The 20,876-nt window shown below is 44.0% G+C and overlaps 1 protein-coding gene across 1 annotated transcript in view; it reads left to right on the top strand.

Annotated features, from left to right (window-relative positions):
• Positions 1-20,876, top strand: part of LOC120946680 (C-type lectin domain family 2 member F-like) — a 48,208-nt gene that overhangs the window by 7,979 nt on the left and 19,353 nt on the right. The window contains exon 2 of the mRNA XM_040361304.1: positions 13,977-14,087. Coding sequence (XP_040217238.1) covers positions 13,977-14,087 — 111 coding nt within the window. The remainder of the gene's footprint in view (positions 1-13,976; positions 14,088-20,876) is intronic.

Genomic DNA, 20,876 nt, shown 5'->3' with positions numbered 1-20,876 from the left:
TTTACCCTAGAATGACATGCCCAAGGGATTTTTAGACTTTAACAAACAATTTTTCTGTTTTCCACACATTGTTATATAAACCAATTATTGGCTTGACAATTTAAAATTAGTCTACCAAGCTAAAGCAAAGGACCTATAGAATAAAATGGATATTTTAAAAGTTGTATATTACATGATATTTGTGAAAAGCTTTATCACATCTCCTGTATGTTGAGGTATACGTATTCAGTCTGTGCATGTAGATAAGGTGTGGTTACCTTTGTATGTATAAAGGTTGGAAGCAGATGTATCTCTAATGCCGCGTACAGACGGTCGTTTTTTGCGATGAAAAAAAACGACGTTTTGAAAAACGTCATTTCAAATGACCGTGTGTGGGGAAAACGTCGATTTATGTCTTGAGAAAAACGACCAAAAAAAAATTCGCACATGCTCGAATTTTTTGTGTCGTTTTTCAAAACGTCGTTTTCTGTGTCAATTAAAATGATAGTGTGTGGGCAAAACGACGTTGAAAACGACGTTTTAAACCCGCGCCTGCTCAGAAGCAATTTCTGAGACGGGAGCGCTTGTTGTGGTAAATCTACTGTCCAGAATGGCTTCAGCACATTCGTTCGTTTTAATAGTAATGAAGAAAAGACTGCGCAGCATTTGACACAATGCATTTAAATGCTACACTAAAACCCTAGTTTGTTGTGGCTCATCTTGTTACATAGTTCTGACAACCTTTTTTGTTTTTGAATTATTTTTGTTAATTTTCTTTTTTTTTGGTTTATGCACATCTCCATGTCCCTTTTTTATTTTGGGTTGTTTAATGTATTTGAGCAAATGAATACCATGTTTAATGTTTGTTATTTTGGAGTGTGTGAAGTCACCACAACAACATAATATCTTATTATGCAAATTACCCACAAGGAGGTTGTTGTCCCTTGTTAATTTTTTTTTTTTTTTTTTTTTTGGTGAAATGTGTTTGCCTCCTCACTAATGATCTCTATATATGTTTCAAAAAAACACATGTGAACTTTTTTCAGAAACAAACAAATACATTTATTCATGTATAAAATAAATAAAATAAACTTAAACACATCTGTCAAACCAAAACATATAAACAAAAAAAAAAAAAAAGCCCGGAATAAAGTAAAGGAGACCCTGCTTGGATTTTGCAAGGCAAGGGTCCAGCAAGCAAATAATCCAGGCTGGCAATGCCAATGTTTTGGGATTAGGGGCACCATCTCCTCACTTCTTCCTCTTTGGTTGAGGCTTCCCTGCAGGCTTCCCTGCAGGCTTCCCTGCAGCCTTCCCTGCAGCCTTCCCTGCAGCCTTCCCTGCAGCCTTCCCTGCAGTCTGCCTCCTCGGGGGCTGGGTTTCATGAGCCAAGTTTGTGGCAGGAACCAGAGCAGGCTCAGGAAGAGGAGGAGAAGGATCAGGAGCAGGAGAAGGAGCAGGAGTAGGAGAAGGAGCAGGAGTAGGAGAAGGAGCAGGAGAAGGATCAGGAGCAGGAGAATGAGCAGGAAGAGCAGAAAGCACAGGAGTGGGAATCAGCCCAAGATCTATATTTTCATGTAGGTTGCCCAGTGAGGCCATGCTTATGGCCTTGAATATGATATATTCGCAGCGCACACGCTGGGCCCGCTCTAGATTTTGTAGCTTGGCTGCGATGAGCGCTGCCAATCCCTCTTCCTCAGATGGTTGTTCTCTGATGGCCGCAGCTGCTTGACGGAGAATGGCCTGGGTCTCCTCCTCCATTTGCATCAGTCTCCTTGTTCTTTTTCCTGGAGCGCGAAAAGGAGGGATCTGGGAGATGCAATCCCGCCTGCGTGACTCCTGTATCCCACTGGGGCCTGCCACCTCCTGGCTCCGAGTGGCCTCTGCCTCACCCTGTCTCCTTGTTGGGCCTGCCACCTCCTGGCTCCGAGTGGCCTCTGCCTCACCCTGGCTCCCTGTGGGGCCTGCCTCCTCCTGGCTTTGCTCTGTGTGTGTCTACAAAAAAAAGGATATTATTTAATTTTTTGGCTTCATTAATCACACACATTTTACAAATCATGACATATGCGAAGTGAATGCGGAAATAGATTTAAATGAGGCCCGCCATCCCTAATTATGTTGCCCCTTACCCAGCTTCAGATATTTGCCCCCTGGAGTTGTGTGGGGGGGGGGGTTGATGCTGACTGAACCTGCTAAGTAGGGTGCGTTTCTCAAAGCTAGGAATGTCTGTTTAGTTAAAAAAAAGTAGAAAAAATGTTAATGAACACAAAGTTTGTTAGATATCTGTGACCCCTTCCAGGTGTCTAGCGTTTACCCCCCTAATGGCGTAACATAAAATTACCCACAATCATTATGACCTCTGCATTTATGTATCTTGTCCCCATTCTGTTTTGGCCGTATTGGCTATTGCTATTTTACCAATGTTTTGACAACTCAGCTAAATTTTACACCACTTCTAACCTACATTTCTAATCATTATTATACTTTGCATTTCATTAATTAGTATTAAAATGCAATACCTGGCTCGATGGGTCACAATCTGTGTCCTCCATGAAGTCTAGATCTTCATCAGATGTAGCCTGCTCTTGGCTGCCGGGAAGACTGGACTGATTCCTTGGGGGAAGGGTAGACACGGATGCCCGTGTTTCGAGCTGGTCATCAATGAACTGCATCTGACCATAGTACCACAGGTTGGGTTTGTAGATGCTGTCAGCTGCAGCTCCAGATCTCATAGAGGCCAGGACTTGTGACCGTTGGGTCCTGTAGGTGCCCCTAATCGAATTAATTTTGTTTTTGACCGTGTCAGTAGTTGCGTGTGGGAGCCTTGGGCTAACAAATGCAAGCAGGGTCTCCAGTGCTTGCTTCCTGGCATCTTTGTTTTTGTTGATTTTGCTTTTTGTTTGCCAGAGCACAGGAAGTTCTTTCCAGCGTTGTATAAACTCCGTGAAAAATTCTGGCTCCTTGAAGGGGTCCATAATTTCTGTATGTAAAAATTAAATAAAAAACAAAGTGTCAGTAAAGCCACTACTACTACAACAAGCTTTTACCCCAGGGATCTGCAATTAGTGGACCTACAGCTGTTGCAAAACTACAAGTCCCATCATGCCTCTGTCTCTGGGTGTCATGCTTGTGGCTGTCAGAGTTTCACTATGCATCATGGGACTTGTAGTTCCGCACCAGCTGGAGGTCCGAGAATTGCATTTCCCTGTTTTACACCATATCATCTAGCCCACAAACTGATCCACTCTTCAGTAATAGAAATGTCAAAAATAGAGTTACGTACCGTCGTATTTCACGATCGTTTACTTCCGCCTTTTTCTTCAGACTGTATACGTCGCTTTCAATGACGTCGGATCCCTTTAAACACTGCGCACGTGTGACGCAACGCACGATACCCCGCCCCTGACGTTCCGTCTCGTCCTTTACACGCCCCTTTCTCGTTCTTTTTTTGTGGGTGTGATTTATGGTGTTGGAAGACAAGCAGCAAAAAATGTCAGGCTCAAGACATGAGGTAGGCCAGGCCCAGGCAACAGGAAGATCCAGGCGGAGGTACAAGGCCAAAAACATGGCATTCCAGGAGATGGTAGAGATGGTCACCATCTTCACTAATGAAGATTATGATGGGAAGCACGGGCCTTACCTGCACCCCAATAAGGTTAAGGCGGACATTACTGATAAAGTAATCAGAAGGCTCCGGCTGAAATTTGGTGAACGCAGGTCAAGAGAACAAATAAGAAAGAGGTGGTCAGACCTGAAAAAAAGAGAGCCAGAGCAACTTCGGGCAATAAAAAGATTGATTCGAGCAAAAAGTAAGTGAATTTTATGTTCCCTAATTTTAGGTGTTTGTTCTTTGTGCCATGTGCTTTTCCATTCAGGTTGAAATGTATTTGTGTGGGCACTAAAAATTGTCGTATGTGTTGTCGTTCATTCGTTAATTTAACTAATATAAAACGACGAGATTCCCGATAATTTGCAACATGCCTATTTCACATGGACAAATTGTAGTGCAATCACTGTATCAGCCACAAATAAAAACGTATTTGTCTGATTTATGTTATAACGAACGACGACTCATACGACCATTTCCTGTGTTCCCAAATATTCCAGTTACAATAAATTTATTGGGTTTAATGTGACATCAATTTGTAAACATTTATGTACATGTTTACCTAATTAGATCTTAATAATTTCGATATAAAATATGCACAAAAAGGACAGTGTACTCAGCAGAGGATTTATACACATAGGGATTTATTTGTTTGAAAATTGTGAGCTAAAGTTTCATCTAAAATTTTTCCATTGTGTTTTCCCTTTCTTCAATCTCGTAGGGCGAAAGGAAGCATCAAGGCAGGACGCAAGTTCACAAGCCACACCCCCGAGGGATCTTGATGAATGTGAACCTGCCACCACATCTGGTAAAGTATCATATTCAAAAGATACCCAGGTAATGTAGATGTAGGAGAAACATATTTGTAATACATGGTTTGCTTGCACATTTCAGGAGCAACTCGTGCTGGCTCCTCAATTGACAGGGACACTGCCCAGCTCCTCATTGCCGAAATTTGGTCCTGCCGGGAAAAAAATGAAGAACTACAGATAGCAGCCCGGAAAATAATCAAAAATGCAAAAAGTGTTGAGGTCCAGTTGAAAAATTTACTGGATGTTTTGGGTAGGGTGTGAAAAAAACCAAAAAAAAAAATAAAAAATTATTTCATCTCATTCTTGAATTACAAAAAAATACAAAAAAATAAAAAAAAAGATTTTATATATGTTGATTGATCAAAAAAAAAAAAAAAATGAAAAAAAAGATTTTATATATGTTGATTGATCAAAAAAATACAAAAAAATGAAAAAAAAGATTTTATATATGTTGATTGATCAAAAAAATACAAAAAAATGAAAAAAAAGATTTTATATATGTTGATTGATCAAAAAAATACAAAAAAATGAAAAAAAAGATTTTATATATGTTGATTGATCAAAAAAATACAAAAAAATGAAAAAAAAGATTTTATATATGTTGATTGATCAAAAAAAAAAAAAAAAATGAAAAAAAAGATTTTATATATGTTGATTGATCAAAAAAAAAAAAAAAAATGAAAAAAAAGATTTTATATATGTTGATTGATCAAAAAAAAAAAAAAAATGAAAAAAAAGATTTTATATATGTTGATTGATCAAAAAAAAAAAAAAAAAAAATGAAAAAAAAAGATTTTATATATGTTGATTGATCAAAAAAATACAAAAAAATGAAAAAAAAGATTTTATATATGTTGATTGATCAAAAAAATACAAAAAAATGAAAAAAAAAGATTTTATATATGTTGATTGATCAAAAAAATACAAAAAAATGAAAAAAAAGATTTTCTATGTTTACTGATCAAAAAAATAAAAAAAAAAAAAAAAAAAATAATATGTGATTTTACTTGTTCGACCAACCAAAAAACACATGTGAGACTGAAAATTTGGTTTCACAAAATATGTAAAATAAAAATTATGCAGATCAATATATTTGTGGCTTGTTATTTTAGATCAATGATGACATTAAACCTAAAAAAAAGTGAAATTTAGGCTGGGAACATAGAACGAGGAAGGATATTTAGTCCATCCAAAACACATGCAACTATGATAACCTAGGAGACAAAGAAAATACACAAACATTCAAAACAATAAGAACAAAAAATACAATGTTTCTTGCATAAAATATTTATTATGTTCATTCACCAAAGATCAGGCATTGGAATGGCCCCCCTACCCATAAAATAGTCAACATATGCCTGGCGCACTGCACGTGCGTTTCGGGGGGCCAAGCCTGGATGGCCTGCCTCATGGGCCGCCTCTGGGACATCAACTCCCTCATCAGGCAATAATGTCAAATAATTTGAAGAATGTCTTCGTAGAAAGTTATGTAATATACAACAACATAAAATAATATTGTTCCACTTATATTCTGCCATGTTTATGGCGGTTAAAAACAAGCGAAATCGACTGACCATAATGCCAAACGCATTTTCCACCACTCTTCGGGCTCTGGCCAGCCTATAATTAAAGACCCTCCTCTCATGGGTGAGGGCACGTTGGGGAAATGGCCTCATGAGGTGGGGACCCAAGGCAAATGCCTCATCACCAATAAAAACAAAGGGCAGCCCCTCTTCATTATCCTCCGCACGTGGCAATGCAAGGTCCTCCGCCTGAAGCCGTTGGGCAAACTCGGTCTCGGCAAAGACCCCGCCGTCTGACATCCGCCCATTTTTCCCCACATCAACATAGAGAAAGTCATAATTGGCAGACACCACCGCCATCAGTACGACACTGTGGAACCCTTTGTAGTTGAAATAATGGGATCCAGAATGGGGTGGTGGCACGATGCGGACGTGCTTGCCATCAATAGCTCCTCCACAGTTTGGAAAATTCCATCGCTGAGAGAAGTCCGCTGCCACAGTCTGCCATTCCTGTGGTGTTGTGGGGAACTGTAAATAAAGCAGAATTTTTTTTTTAAGATAGTACATTACTAACAGAATATCAGCAAAGATTATTGGATCCTAAAAATAAAAAATATTAGTTCAGGTATTATTGTAAAAACAACAATATTAAGGGATCACTAAGCAGATTAATCACACCCTCTCATGGTAAGAAAAATTAACATAAAAGTGTGATGGGGGCCCCCCCCCAAGATCAGTTTGTGACCTCCAAAAAATGATGGTTTAACATCAAATTAATACAAATAGACAGTTACAAAAATAACATTGGGGGGGGGGGGGGGTTGGTCGTGCACTACAATGGAGAAAAAAAATCAAGGGGGATATAGGGACTAAGCTAGGTGGGTTTGCCACTAACAAAATAACCCAAAATGGACATGTGGGCTAGATAAAAAATGCATGTAGGACCCAAAAAAAAAAAAAATATACATGCATGGAGACAAAGGTAACATTACCAGCATATTATTAAAAAAAGGTTAATTAGGGACTGTTTAAAAAACAAAAGAAGAAACATAGTCTATGCATTTAAAGGACAGAACTTACCTTAATATAGTCCTCCTGCAAAACCTGGATTATGGCAGAACACGTCTCCGGGATTATGACGCCCAGAGACTGGGGGGAGATGCCCGTCGAGAACTTCAAGTCCTGCAGACTTCTCCCTGTTGCAAGGTATCGCAACGTAGCAACTAGCCGCTGCTCAGCAGTTATGGCTTCCCGCATATTGGTGTCCTGCCTGGTGATATATGGCGACACCGAAGCCAAAAGCTGCTGGAATACGGGGTCAGACATCCGAAGAAAATTCCTGAAATCATCAGGGTTATTTTCTTGGATCTCCCGCAGCAGAGGCATATGAGAGAACTGGTCCCTGCAAAGAAACCAGTTCTTGGCCCACAAAGTCCTTCTCCTCCTCCTCAAGGACCGGAGCCGGGATGCAGCACACATCATAACAACATGCACAGCACGATCTCGGCGACGAGAACGTACCCGCAACATGGCTAGAAAACGGTCGTCAAATCAGATCGGACTAAAAATTCTGCCCTGAAGTACAGAAAGGCCTCTGAAGAACGACCTGCAAAACAGCAACGTGCACACAAGAACGCACTTGCAAAACAAATACGTCCTAAATACAAGCACTGTATCACAGATCCGACTACAAATACACAAACTGTACGACAGAAAACGAAATTTTAAGCACAACCACTGAAAAGCACGAATCGTCTCTCACCAAACTTTTACTAACACGCAGCAACACGATATCAGCAAAAGAGGGCGTCTTCCGCATGCAAATTACCCTTTATAGTCCCGTCGTACGTGATGGACGTCAGCGCGCATTGCTAGAGATTTTGCAAAAAACGATGGTCTGTATGCTACATCGTTTTTGAAAATGAAGTTTCAAAAACGTCGTTTTTTTCATCACATCAAACGTCGTTTTTTTTTCATCGCAAAAAACGACCGTCTGTACGCGGCATAAAGCATAGTACACACGATCAGAAAATTGGATGAAAAACACAGATTTCTAAGCGATCGTATGATAATCTGATCATTAGTACAGAGCTTTCAAAAGCCGATCACAATCGTTTTTTGTCCAAAATTATCCGATACCAGATTGTATAGTTTTTACATTACATCACTTCCAATTTATTTATTTTTTGTAACTTTAGTAACCTTCATTTTCGATATGCAGACTAGCATGCAAAAAAAGGACGATTATTTGTCCAATATTCTCATTATGTGTACCAGGCTTAACACGTTGGCAACTATGGCTGTACAATGAATGGGTCTTAACAAAAGCATAGTCTTTCATGCTCAGTGGCATCAGAATAATTAGGAGTAAAAAAATAAAAACTCTGACCTGGAACTGATACCTTGATACTGTGTGTGCAGTGAGCTGTTAAAAAAAAGTCCTTTTTGTACCCTGCTATAAAATATATATATATATATATATATATATATATATATATATATATATATATATATATATATATATATATATATATATATATATACACACATATATATTTCACAAGAAATACTGGTGCTGGTCTCGGTACTGGCCTGGCTGGCCTCAGGGTACTCGGTGCTGGCCTGGCTGGTCTCAGTGCTGAACTGATTATATATATATATATATATATATCAGTTCAGCACTGAGACCAGCCAGGCCAGTACCGAGACCAGCACCAGTATTTCATGTGAAATAAATAAATATATATATATTTTTTTTTTCTCATCGAGTTCCACAACAGTTTTCTCGATGAAAAACATACACGCGACCGTTTTCCACTGCAAAAAAGCTCTGCCACCAAGTTTCTTGATGTATTCTGTATAGGAAAACTTTGAGCTTTCTGAAAGTGCACCAACCCTGCAGAATATAATAGAAGTCTACTGCAAAGTGCAGAAAAGCCAAAGGTACACTGTGTTGCACCCGTGGTGCGGGTAAACCGCAGCGCATCAGTGTGAAAGCAGCCATGGGCCCCTTTCACACGGTCAGTCTGACCCAATTGGACCCTCCATTCACCTCCAAGGAGTAATGCCTTGTACACACGATCGGTTTTCACGATGAGAAAACTACCATTTTTTATATTGGTCGTGAAAACCAGTCGTGTGTATGCTCCCTAGCAGTTTTCTCGACGAAACTGCCCGCAAAAAAAATTGAAATCAGCTCTTTTTTCTTGTCGTGTTTCCCATCAGTCTTTTTCTCGTCGCGAAAAACAGTCGTGTGTATGCTTTTCCGAGGGGAAAAAAAAAGTGCATGCTCAGAATCAAGTATGCAGTCCCAAAAGCAGGCCAAAGGGTGGCTCCATTTGAAAGGAACTTCCCCTTTATAGTCTCATTGTACTTGTTTGGTCGGACGTTTTTTTGCATGAACGTGTGTATGCAAGTCAGGCTGGAGAGGAATTACGTTTGGAAAAACTTTGTTTTTTTTCCTGACGAGAAAAATGGTCGTGTGTACGAGGCATTACAGATGTAAACTGACTTGTGTCCTACCTCCAATTCGGACATGGACCTGCCATTCGCCCCCTCTGCTGATTGTGGCCCGGGACCAGTTACCAAGTCGCTTAAGTGGCCCTCACGCTTCAAAAGGTTGGGCACCGCTGGCCTAGGCCAACAAGGCCCAGGCCTAGGGCAGCACTTTGCAGGGGGGCAGCATGAAAAGAGTTACCACCAGCTTGTGCTACACTTTTAGTGCTGTACCAGACTTATGAGGTGGACTGGGCCGCAAGACAAATCGGTCTTGCGCCCCCATAAAGCTGCCGCACTGCTGCCGGTATGATAGGGGTGGCGCAGACACAAGTGACACAGACATGGTCACATATACCTGACAGGTAGGTAATAGGACTCTCCTGCAATCCTTTGCTTGTGTCAGTTGTACATATTAACGAATCTTAATTGTATTTCTGTTGATTGCCATCCATTCATTTCCTGCCCCATAGCCAAACAGGAAGTGAGAGGAAATCTCTGCAGATTAAGGTAATCCCTCCCCCACCAAAGCCCTCAGAACACGTGTTCCCACTGGAAAATTTCAGGGCAGGTCTTAAACAGGAAGGGGTGTGACCTTGATAGGAAGGGGCGGGTCATATTTCAATTAGGGGTTCCACAAAATTAGTCAGGCCTAGAGCAGCACAAAACCTAAATACACCACTGACGCCAACAGAGTGGTGAGCAAGAGGACGTCTTTTAATACTGTGATAAGCAATCTTTTTACTCTTGTAAGTGCAATGTTTTAAGGGGAATTTGCAATAAATGAGTGAAATGGAGAGCACTGTTTCTTGGATTTGCAGTTGCATGATCACGAACCATATCCAGAGAGGAAATATCTTGTCTGGGAGTTATCTAAGAGAGATATCAGTATTGAGCAACAGGCTGGAGCAAGAGAAGTGATATCCATAATAAGTGTGCCAGTGTATTGTAAAAAATCTACCTGATTGTACCTAATATAAGCTTGGCTCCCAAAGCTCAGCTGACTTGTCAGCTCTCTTCTTTCTCGGCTCACAGTTCCAGTGGGTGGGGCTGACATCAGCTGGGAAGAAGGGGGAGAGAGAGAGCCGACAGTCAGCTGAGCGCCGGGAGCTGTGGTTATATAGGTACAGATCGGCAGATTTTTTACATTACACAGGGACAATTATTATAGTACAGAGAGGATAGGAGGAATAAACTGCAGGTATGAGAGCAGCAGGTGTGGGGGTGGGCACTGGTAGGAACAGACATGGAGGGGGGATAAGGACAGAGGAGGCACAGGAGAGCAGGGCAGCGTATGATGGAGGCATGTACGTTGACAATGGTGTTAGGGCTCAGCAGCCCTGATATATCGGAGTCGGCGTATAGGGGGAGCGTATAGCCAGGCAGGATCAGCCAGGTATTTCAGGTGTTACAGGGGGGCCAAATTGCACAGCACAAGCACTGTGCTGTATAATATGTTTCAGGGGAACATGATCTGTTTGCATAGGCGTGCGCACAGGGTGTGCCTGGGCACACCCTAATCACCCAATGTGGTGCATATATCCAATGTTTAGACCACTGATATTTCACCAAATAAAATAAAAAATTCTCCTAAAAAATATTTTTTAATAATATTGTAACTGCCCTTACACAGCGTTTTACAATGTAGAGGGGGACAGCACAATAAGAGCCGGTTCACACTGGGACGACTCGTCAGGCAACTCAGCCGCCTGACAAGTCACGCCCCATTCTATTCACCAGAACCATTCTAATAGGAGCGACGCAAGTCGCTCCGACTTAGAAAAAGGTTCTTGTATGACTTCGGGGGCGACTTGGGGCGACTTGCATTGACTTCTATACAAAAGTCATTTTGCAAGTCGCCTCTGAAATCGTCTTCAGGACGCCTTGCCGAGTCGCCCCCCAAAGTCGTGCTGCCCCAGTGTGAACCGGGTCTAACAGTACAATTCAATATAGGAGGGCCCAGCTCATAAAGCTTACATTCTAAAGGTAATAACTGCAGAGAATGATTTGATGGGGGTGGCTCAGGGACAGTTCTTAGTTGGGTGTGGGATAGGTTTCCCTGAATAAAATGAGTTTTCAGGGATCTCCTAAAGGTGGACAGGGTAGGGGCTAATCGGACATACCGGGGCAGGGGGTTCCAGAGGATGGGAGAGGCTCTGGAGAAGTCCTGAAGGCGAGCATGGGAGGGGGTAACAAGGGAGCTAGAGAGCAGGAGGTCCTGGGAGGAGCGGAGGGGACGATTTGGGCGATATCTGCAGATGAGGTTGGTGATGTAGAAGGGGTGATGTTGTGAATGGCGTTCTATGTTGTGGTTAGCATTTTAAATGTTACATAGTGGGGTAGTGGAAGCCAGTGAAGGGATTGGAACAGACACACAAAGCAGACTCTCTAGCACAAGAGGGTCGGTAGCAGACAAAGTCTCTAGGATCTCTCACAGCAGTCTGTACTCACAAATGTGCAGGGACAGTTGGTTGCCTTATCCAGCTTCAGTGATATCAGACTAGATCATCTTCAGCCAGTCTGACAGCCCCTCCGTCAGCGCTCTGTAGCTTCAGCATCAAAGCAAGCACATGGGAGAGTTGCCCTGGAGGACAGCAGCCCTCTAGGCTGAACTGATCTTCTGCAAAAAAAAAGACCCAGAAGCCCAGTCTCTCAGAGTATTTATGCAGCTTTGCAGCAGCCTTCAGGACCCCGCTCCCCTGGGATTGGCCAAGGCTGCACAAATAATCATACTGCAGTCTGCATAGCTCCACACCTATGTTCTGGAGAATTCTACCACTCTCTGGAAATCAGAGGGAGTAAACGGACTGGCAGCAGCTGAGAGAACTGAAATGACCTAATCAATCAGCTGCACTGGTTACAGTGAGCCCAGCTACATTTACCACACACCCAGCTCCACAGAACACAGTGAGCCTGCACTAAATCTAGCTAATCCTAGCGCCTATCTAGGAGGGTGCTACACATATTAGCACGAACCCTTCCAGCTGGGACAGCATAAAACCCAACCTGCATACAAGATGAAAAACAACAGACTTACTGGCGGGATCATCTAAAAAAAATAAAATAAAAAGTCTTAAAAAAAAGAAAACTAATGTAGCCATCTAAGACTTGGTAAGCTGCAATATAATACATATTTTGGGTTTAAGAAGTATGGCCCAGATTCTCATACATTAACGTTGCTCCTGGGCAGCGTAACGTATGTGATTTACGTTACACCGCCGCAGGTTTACAGGTTTACATCCTGATTCTCAGAACACTTACCTGTAAACTTGCGGCGGTGTATCGTTAATTCGCTCGGCGCAAGCCCGCCCAATTCAAATGGGGCGGGCACCATTTAAATTAGGCGCGCTCCCGCGCCGAGCGTACTGCGCATGCTCCGTCGGGTAAATTACCCGACTTGCATTGCGCTAAATGACGTCGCCCCGACGTCATTTGCTTAGACGTTTACGTAAATGGCGTCCAGCGCCATTCACGGACGTCTTACGCAAACGACGTATTTTTTTAAACTTCGACGCGGGAACGACGGCCATAGTTAACATTGGTTGCCCCTGCTAATAGCAGGGGGCAACCTTACGCGTCGCGTGCGCTACGGAAACAACGTAAATTCTCAGCGTCGGACGCGCGTAGGTTCGGGAATCTCGCGTACTTACCTCATTTGCATAGACGACGGGGAAAACGACGATGCGACACCTAGCGGCGGGAAAAAAAATTACTTTTAAGATCTGACAGCGTAACAGCCTTACGCATGTCAGATCTAATGGTTATCTATGCGCAACTGATTCTAAGAATCAGTCGCATAGATACCCGGGGCCAGCTAATGGTGTTGCGCCGTCGTAACGCCTTTGAGAATCTGGCCCTATGTTTTTTTTTAAATGTGAGCAATGTAAATATGTGAACATGACCTGGTATCAGCCTAATGCAGTACCTGTACAGGAGAGCTCAGACTGTGAGAGGGAGAAGCAACACAAGAAACCAATCAGTTGTGCTCATAAGAAGGGAACCAGTAGTAACATGGTAGGGGGAGGGGCAGAAAATCTTGTGGGTGAGGGTTGCAGACCTTGGGAGATTGTGGCTCACTGGGTGCCTCGTACACACGACCAGTTTTTCCGTTGGAAAACTGCCATGACAGCTTTTGCGTTCCGTTGGAAAACTGGTCGTGTGTATGTTCCATGGCAGTTTTACTGACGGGAATCGCGGCAGGAAAAATTAGAACATGTTCTCTTTTTTCCTGCCGCGATTCCCGTCTGTCTTTTTCCTGGCAGTTTCCCTGGCAGGTTCTCGGTTTTCCCCCCGGGATTCCCAGCGGTCTTTTTACCGCCGGGAATCCCGATCGTGTGTACAGGGCTTAAGGCCCTTTACATAGCAGCTGTGTGGTCTGATGTTCTCCATGTAACATACAATCAGTGGACAGTGACCTCCATCCATTTTAAACTCTTCTAAAGAACCATATGATGTGTTCATCTGTGACTCCATTATGTTCTGTCTCTCTGATTTCTACACCAATAATGATAAATATCAGATTTATGTTCCTCTAATGTCTGATCTCTGTTTTGTTTTTAGGAATTTGGCAGAAACTCAGATCATCCACAGTTCCTTCGCTCTATGTTGTAATTGGAGCAGCAATATTAGTAATTCTGATCATCTTCCTCGCTGCTCTTCTGTGTGTAAGAGGTAAGTCTTAATCGCTATTGTAGCGCTACCCCCGCAGGAGCCGCTGATTTGTTGTTGGGATTGGTGTATTAAGTTACCTTAGTGTTGTCTAGGGGTGCAGTTGGAGAACAGAGTAGTGAGCGAATGTCCAGACAGTGAATATAGGTTTTCCAATGCTTTATTTCCAGGCCAACACGGCCAACATCAACATCAAATGGGAAAGAAAGGTTGATGAAGGAAGAGGGAGAACTTTGCAGTATCAGGCCTGGATATGAACCGAGCAATCCTGCTCTCAGTAGTATCAATTGCAGTTCTTCGCCACTCTAGCCAGAGTGGGTGAAGTGCCTCCGGACAGACCTCTGCCACAAGCCTGGCAGCCGAAGTGTCACTCTAGATTGCTGGGAGGAACATGCCTCTCTCAGAGACCTGGCTCTAGGGTCTCTGCCACAGGCCTATTACTTTGAATGAGATAGATGAACGAATTGAGCGAATCCTCCCAGTATATTTAAGCTTGGGTCATGACAGCAAAGCATACCTGTCAGCATTCCGGTCACCAGATCCCCGATTGGTTTGTTCAAGCCCTGTTGGACAACCTGCCTCCGGGTTCTCCTCAAGCCGACCCCCAATCGAACGGCATCCAGCCTGGGATCCTCTCAATATATCTGGGGACCCAGTAAGTCACTGGGGCCCCTCTCGGCAACATAGAGCTCCGCGTAGCATTTGACCCCGGCCTGGAAGGCCATCGCCGGGGTCCGTTGGATGCGCGCACCCTAAAGGTGGATGCCGCACCTGGAACCTGAAACCCGCGGGGCCAGCATGCTCCGTGAGGGGAAAACCCCTTAATTGGCTGCTGGGAAAAAGTGGCTCTGCCAGAACCCCTCTAGCGCCACCTATCGCCCAGGGGTGGAAACAACACCCCTGGAGCGCAGGCTGACCTACAGAACATTTCTGGAATGACAGCAGCCCAAATTTGACAAACTGTGAATGGGAGCAAAATAACTCTCCCATTCCCCACTAACTTTAGCGTAGTGCCCATACTGAAAGTAAGGGGGCGCTACACTATGAACTAGAGCTGCACGATTAATCGAGATACGATCGCAATCTCGATTCATCCCCCCCGCGCGATCTCCAGGCTGAATGACCCACGATTTTTATCTCATCGCCAGTTCCACGTAAACAACGTGGAACGCAAATGGCGCTGATATCGGAAACAGATGTCAGCGGCCTGCGCCGCTGGATGGATGCCTGGGCGTGGGCTTTTCTCACAGTTCTGTACAACTGTAGTGTGTATCCATGCGCCACCCAGTGGTTGCCAGCGGGGCTGCTTCTGATGTATTAAAAACAGACCAGTGATATAGGGCCAGATTCACAAAAGGGATACAACGGCGTTTCTCCTGATACGCCGTCGTATCCCTGTTTCTATCTATGTGACTGATTCATAGAATCAGTTACGCATAGATATCCCTAAGATCCGACAGTTGTAATAGTTTTACACTGTCGGATCTTAGGATGCAGTACCGCGGCCGCCGCTGGGGGGAGTTTGCGTCGTAAACCAGCGTCGGGTATGTAAATTAGGAGTTACGGCGATCCACAAAGCTTTTTCCCGTCGTTACGTCGCCGCGAGTGTTAGTTTGCCGTCGCAAAGATAGGGCACCTTTTACAAAGTGGAAAATTACTCCACCATGTAAAAGTATACCCGTCTTTCCCGCGTCGCTTTTGAATTTTTTTAAAAAAAAATATTTTTCCCGGCGCAAGTCTTTTTTCCACGTCGCAATTCACAAAACGTTGGCGCGTCGTAATTTCGCGCAAAGCACGTCGGGAAATTTGCGTCGGGAGCATGCGCAGTACGTCCGGCGCGGGAGCGCGCCTAATTTAAATGGTACACGCCCCATTTGAATTGGCCCGCCTTGCGCCGGACGGATTTACGATTCACCGCCGCAAATTTCCAGGTAAGTGCTTTGTGGATCGGGCACTTAGACAGAAAATTTGCGGCGGTGTAATGTAAATCGGTTACGTTACGCTACGTGAATCTGGCCCATAATGTCTATAATGTTAAAGACATAGGTGTGCACCCCCCAAAGCTCTAACACATATGCGTTTGACATATTTACTGGCCTCTTCCCCACTCTCCAACATGAAACAATGGGAGGAAGGGGAGCAAGGGCGCACCCGGGAAACAGAAGGAAGAGGAACAGGGAAATGAGGGGTGGCGGGGGTAACATATATTAGTACCGATCCCCTATATTTTACACCTGTGGGACCTGAATGTTAACAAAAGGGAGAGGAGGAGAAGCCTACTTTTAGCTACTTCAGGAGGAAAATACAGATTGGTTCCACTAAATTTCACCCCCCTGCCACTTCTCTTGTCCAGGTTCTGAGGGTCGGAAAGGAAGGATTGCAGTTTACCTGTCACCTGCCCACCATTAACAGGTTGCCAACTCCAGGATTAGGGTGTGCCCAGGCACACCTGGCACACCCCTTGCGCACGCCTATGGTTAAAGGCCATATAACTCCTATGAAAAAAGCAGAATCAAAGTTTGATCCATTATACATAGAGGGGGTGAAATGACAGAGGGGGCGGCGCATGTGCGCCCTTAATGCACGGGCCGCCACTGCTTACAGAACTTCTACAGATATTAGTACACTGTGTGTGTAGCCTTGTATATTTTAACCTCCCTGGCGGTAAACCCGAGCGTGACTCGAGGTGGATTTTTTATGCTATTATCGGTATCCCCGAGTCACGCTCGGGGTGGACGTGCAGAGTGTGCAGCGGCTTACCTTCTCGCTGGATCCACAGGCAAGATACTTACCTTGTCCCTGTATCCAGCGATGCCACCCCGCTGTGTGAGCGAGCGGCGTCCTCGCTCGATTCACAGTCTCCCCGTGTGCCGCCGATCTCCGTTCCCTGCGACAGTTACGACGCACGGGGGCGGAGAACGGCGCCAAATTCAAAAAAGTAAACAAACACTTTACATACAGTATACTGTAATCTTATAGATTACAGTACTGTATGTAAAAGATACACCACCCCCCTTGTCCCTAGTGGTCTGCCCAGTGTCCTACTGTTCTTTCTGCCTGAAAACTGTAGATTGTCCAAAAGTGTCCCTTTATGTCAAAAATGGTTTTAGAGCAGCTAGAAAACAGCGATAATAAATTATAATCACTTGCAGAATTGTGCGATAGCGATTTGTGGGGAAATACGTCATAAAAAAATAATAATAATAACAGCGACAATTCTGCAACTGAGCAAATTTCAGTGATTTTGAGTTGATTACATTATTGAATAATTTTTATTATAATTATATTATTATTTGTTATAATTATTTATAATTATTTATTATATTATAATTTATCATTTTGTTTTTTAAAAAAAATCATACCCGGGATGCCTACTAGACTCTTGTTTGGTCAGATTTAAGTGAGTTATTCCTAAAAATTACAGGCCTACAGTATAAAATGCCAAATTTCCTTGCAAAATAATCGTACCGCTTTTCGTACGTAATTCCAGACAGAATCATACCGCCAGGGAGGTTAAAGGATACGTTTTTTTTTTCTAAATTCCAACTCCCCTATGTACCATTATGCTGTCTGTGTGAAAAAACTTTTCCATTACTTCCTGTATGGACCCTGGGATGTGACTCCAGAAGGAGTTGACCTCATCAGCACACACCCTACACAACCTACCCTCTTACCTACTACCCACTTCCAGCTGTTTGTTTCTTCTATATGTAGCACTACCCCCGTAGGAGCTGCTGGTTTAGTTTGGGTTTTGCACATTACCTCTAAGTTCATTGTCCAGGGGAAGAAAGTCTATAGAAATTGCAATGTCCACACAAGATGTAAAACCTTCAACTGTAAAGCCGCGTACACACGACCATTTTTCATGTCATGGGAAAAAACAAAGTTTTTCTCGACGTGATTCTTGTCAAGCCTGCCTTGCCTACACACGATCGTGAAGAAAAAAATGCTAGAGCAAAGCGCGGTGACGTACAACACGTACAAAACGTACAACACATACGACGGCACTATAAAGGGGAAGTTACATTCGATTAGCACCACCCTTTGGGCTGATTATGCAAATTTTCCTTCTCATAACTTGCTTCTGAGCTTGCGTGTTTTTTTTCCCCCGTCGTTGAAGCCTACACACGACCATTTTTCACGACGAGAAAAACGACGACATGAAAAACTACGAGAAAAAATAGAGTATGTTCTACATTTTTAATGGCCATTTTTCTCGTCGAGAAAAATGCTCTGGAGCCTACACAGGATCGTTTTTAATGACCAATTTAAAAAATGGCATTTTTCTCGTCATGAAAAACGGTCGTGTGTACGCGGCATTAGGTTTTATTTTTGCTGAATAAAACTTGTGAAGGAAGTAGAGAGTATAGAGAGAAGGGGAAGTGGGTATTGCTCACCCGGATAGACCCCTCTCACATGGCCTAGCAGCCGGATTGATGTACAAACCAGTATGAAAACAGTCTCTGCCACAGACCGTCTGAGAGTGATCATGGATAGCCAGGAATCCTCTGCCACAGGATTTAAATCCCGAACTTCCAGCCTTACAGTAAAGAGCCTTTAAGCCGATCCGGTGAACTGTAAGACAAGTAGAGCTGTGGATCCCTGTATAACAAAGTCACCAGGCCTATCCAGAGACATTAGCTTGCCTTGCTTGGTCTCCTCCAGGCCAGGTCCTCCCCCGGTTTCCTTCGTTATGCGCTTCCCTCACTTGGATGGACAGCTTGGGATCCCCTTCAGAATCATAGGCCCCAGCCAGCATAGCAGGGCCTAATCGATAGAGATGCAGCCTCGGACCAACGTGGTCCAGAGGCTGGAATCACGCACACATACCTCGTGCCAGGAGGGCCACGAGGTGAAGGACCCCAAAAAACGGCGTCTGCCCCTTAAGTACTCCTTCCCGGCATGCACAGCGGGGCACCACTCCCACTGGGCTGCTGCCGAGAAGGGTCACCCAATACACCATGGTTTGCTTGTGTTCCAACATTGACCTGAGGTGGTAACGCCACCTACAGGCAACAGTGGGAAATCTTATCAAACACAATCATAGCCAGAACAGAGGCTAATTTAATTTAATGAAATTAAACAAAGTCTGAGCCCACTATTGGCTCAGACACCCTCTAAATTTAGAATAGCGCCCCAGTCATTGGGAGTAGGGCACTACATATACAATCAGTGAATATCGTTCTGACTAAATATACAGCCACAGATAGTTTACTTGGTAGAGTGTGCAGGAGCTGAGCCATCACATAACAGCCTATGTGGATAGAGCTGTATTACTGAAAACAGGAGAAGTGTCTCCTGGGTTCTGTAAAGCTCACCATACACTATATAATCTGATTGTACAATCTCCTTTAGATCTACCATTAACTATGTAGTGCAAGGGCCTGTCTGATTGGACACAGAGGGCCAGATCCACTAAGCAGTTACGCTGGCGTATCTAATGATACGCCGCGTAACTGCTAGGTTGCTCCGGCGTATCTTTGTTTTGTATCCACAAAACAAGATATGCCTGAAGCTGGGCTAGATCCGACTGGCGTACGTCTTAGTACGCAGTCGGATCTAAGGTGCATATTTACGCTGGCCGCTAGGTGGCGCTTCCGTCGATTTCCGCGTCGAGTATGCAAATTAGCTAGATACGCGAATCCACAAACGTACGTCCGGCCGGCGCATTTTTTTTCGTTGTTTCCGTAAGGCTTTTTTCGGCGTAACGTTACCCCTGGTATAAGAGGCGTAGCCAATGTTAAGTATGGACGTCGTGCCAGCGTCGTATTTTCCATCGTGTACGTCATTTGCGTAAAACGTACGCGAATAGGGCTTTGCGTAGAATGACGTTCACGTCGAAAGCATTGGCTTGTTGCGGGTTAATTTGGAGCATGCGCACTGGGATACCCCCACGGACGGCGCATGCGCCGTTCAGAAAAAACGTCATTTACGTCAGGTCAAGTAAAATTAACATAAAACACGCCCACATCTTTATCATTTGAATTCCGCGCCCTTACGCCGGCAGATTTACGCTACGCCGCCGTAACTTTAGAGGCAAGTGCTTTGTGAATACAGCACTTGCCTCTCAAAGTTGCGGCGGCGTAGCGTTACTACGATACGCTACGCCGGACTAAAATTACGATGCGCTACATGGATCTGGCCCAGAGTAATTTGATGTGCCCTCTTATTACATAGGTTTGGTAAATTGAAAAGAGATTGTACAATCAGATTTATACATGTATACACCTTAAATTACCTAGTTTCACTTTTAGTGCCATTATTTGTTAACGGCACAAAAAAAGCCAAAAGCAAACACACATTTCGCCATGCGAAAAAACAAGTGACAGGTGCACAGTAAAAAACATGCAGCAAATCTTGCATACCCTTGAATTGGAAAAACCCTAATTTCCCGGTTGTTGGATTTAAAAGGTGGAAGAAATCAACAAAATGGAAGATTTGATATTAACGGCACAACATAAAGACCTGGAGACTATGGAATATATTCATCTTTGCTGATGAAGGGAAAGCCCTGCTGGGCCCATAACTGGCCCAAAGTATGCCTTTAGGGCAGCGGCGGAACTTTCAGGGTTGCTGCAGTCGCACTTGCGACTGGGCCCTGCTGTTCTGCCGCTGTGGGGGGCCCCAAGACCCAGCATCTCCCCCTGCACCTCTGGCTTTCAGTTTGGGATGGAGTGGGAGGCAGTGATCAGCAGCTGTATGGTGCTTGTGGGATATCCCTGGGGCTTGTAGTTCTCTTCCTGAGCCTGTACAGTGGAGAGGGGAGGGGCCTCTGACCCGGGCAGCTACAAG

The sequence above is a fragment of the Rana temporaria genome, chromosome 8 (assembly GCF_905171775.1).
Source record: "Rana temporaria chromosome 8, aRanTem1.1, whole genome shotgun sequence".
In the NCBI taxonomy this organism is placed as follows: Eukaryota; Metazoa; Chordata; class Amphibia; order Anura; family Ranidae; genus Rana; species Rana temporaria.
The sequence above is the reverse complement of the archived record's forward strand: the minus strand, read 5'-3'. Positions and strand labels throughout refer to the sequence as shown.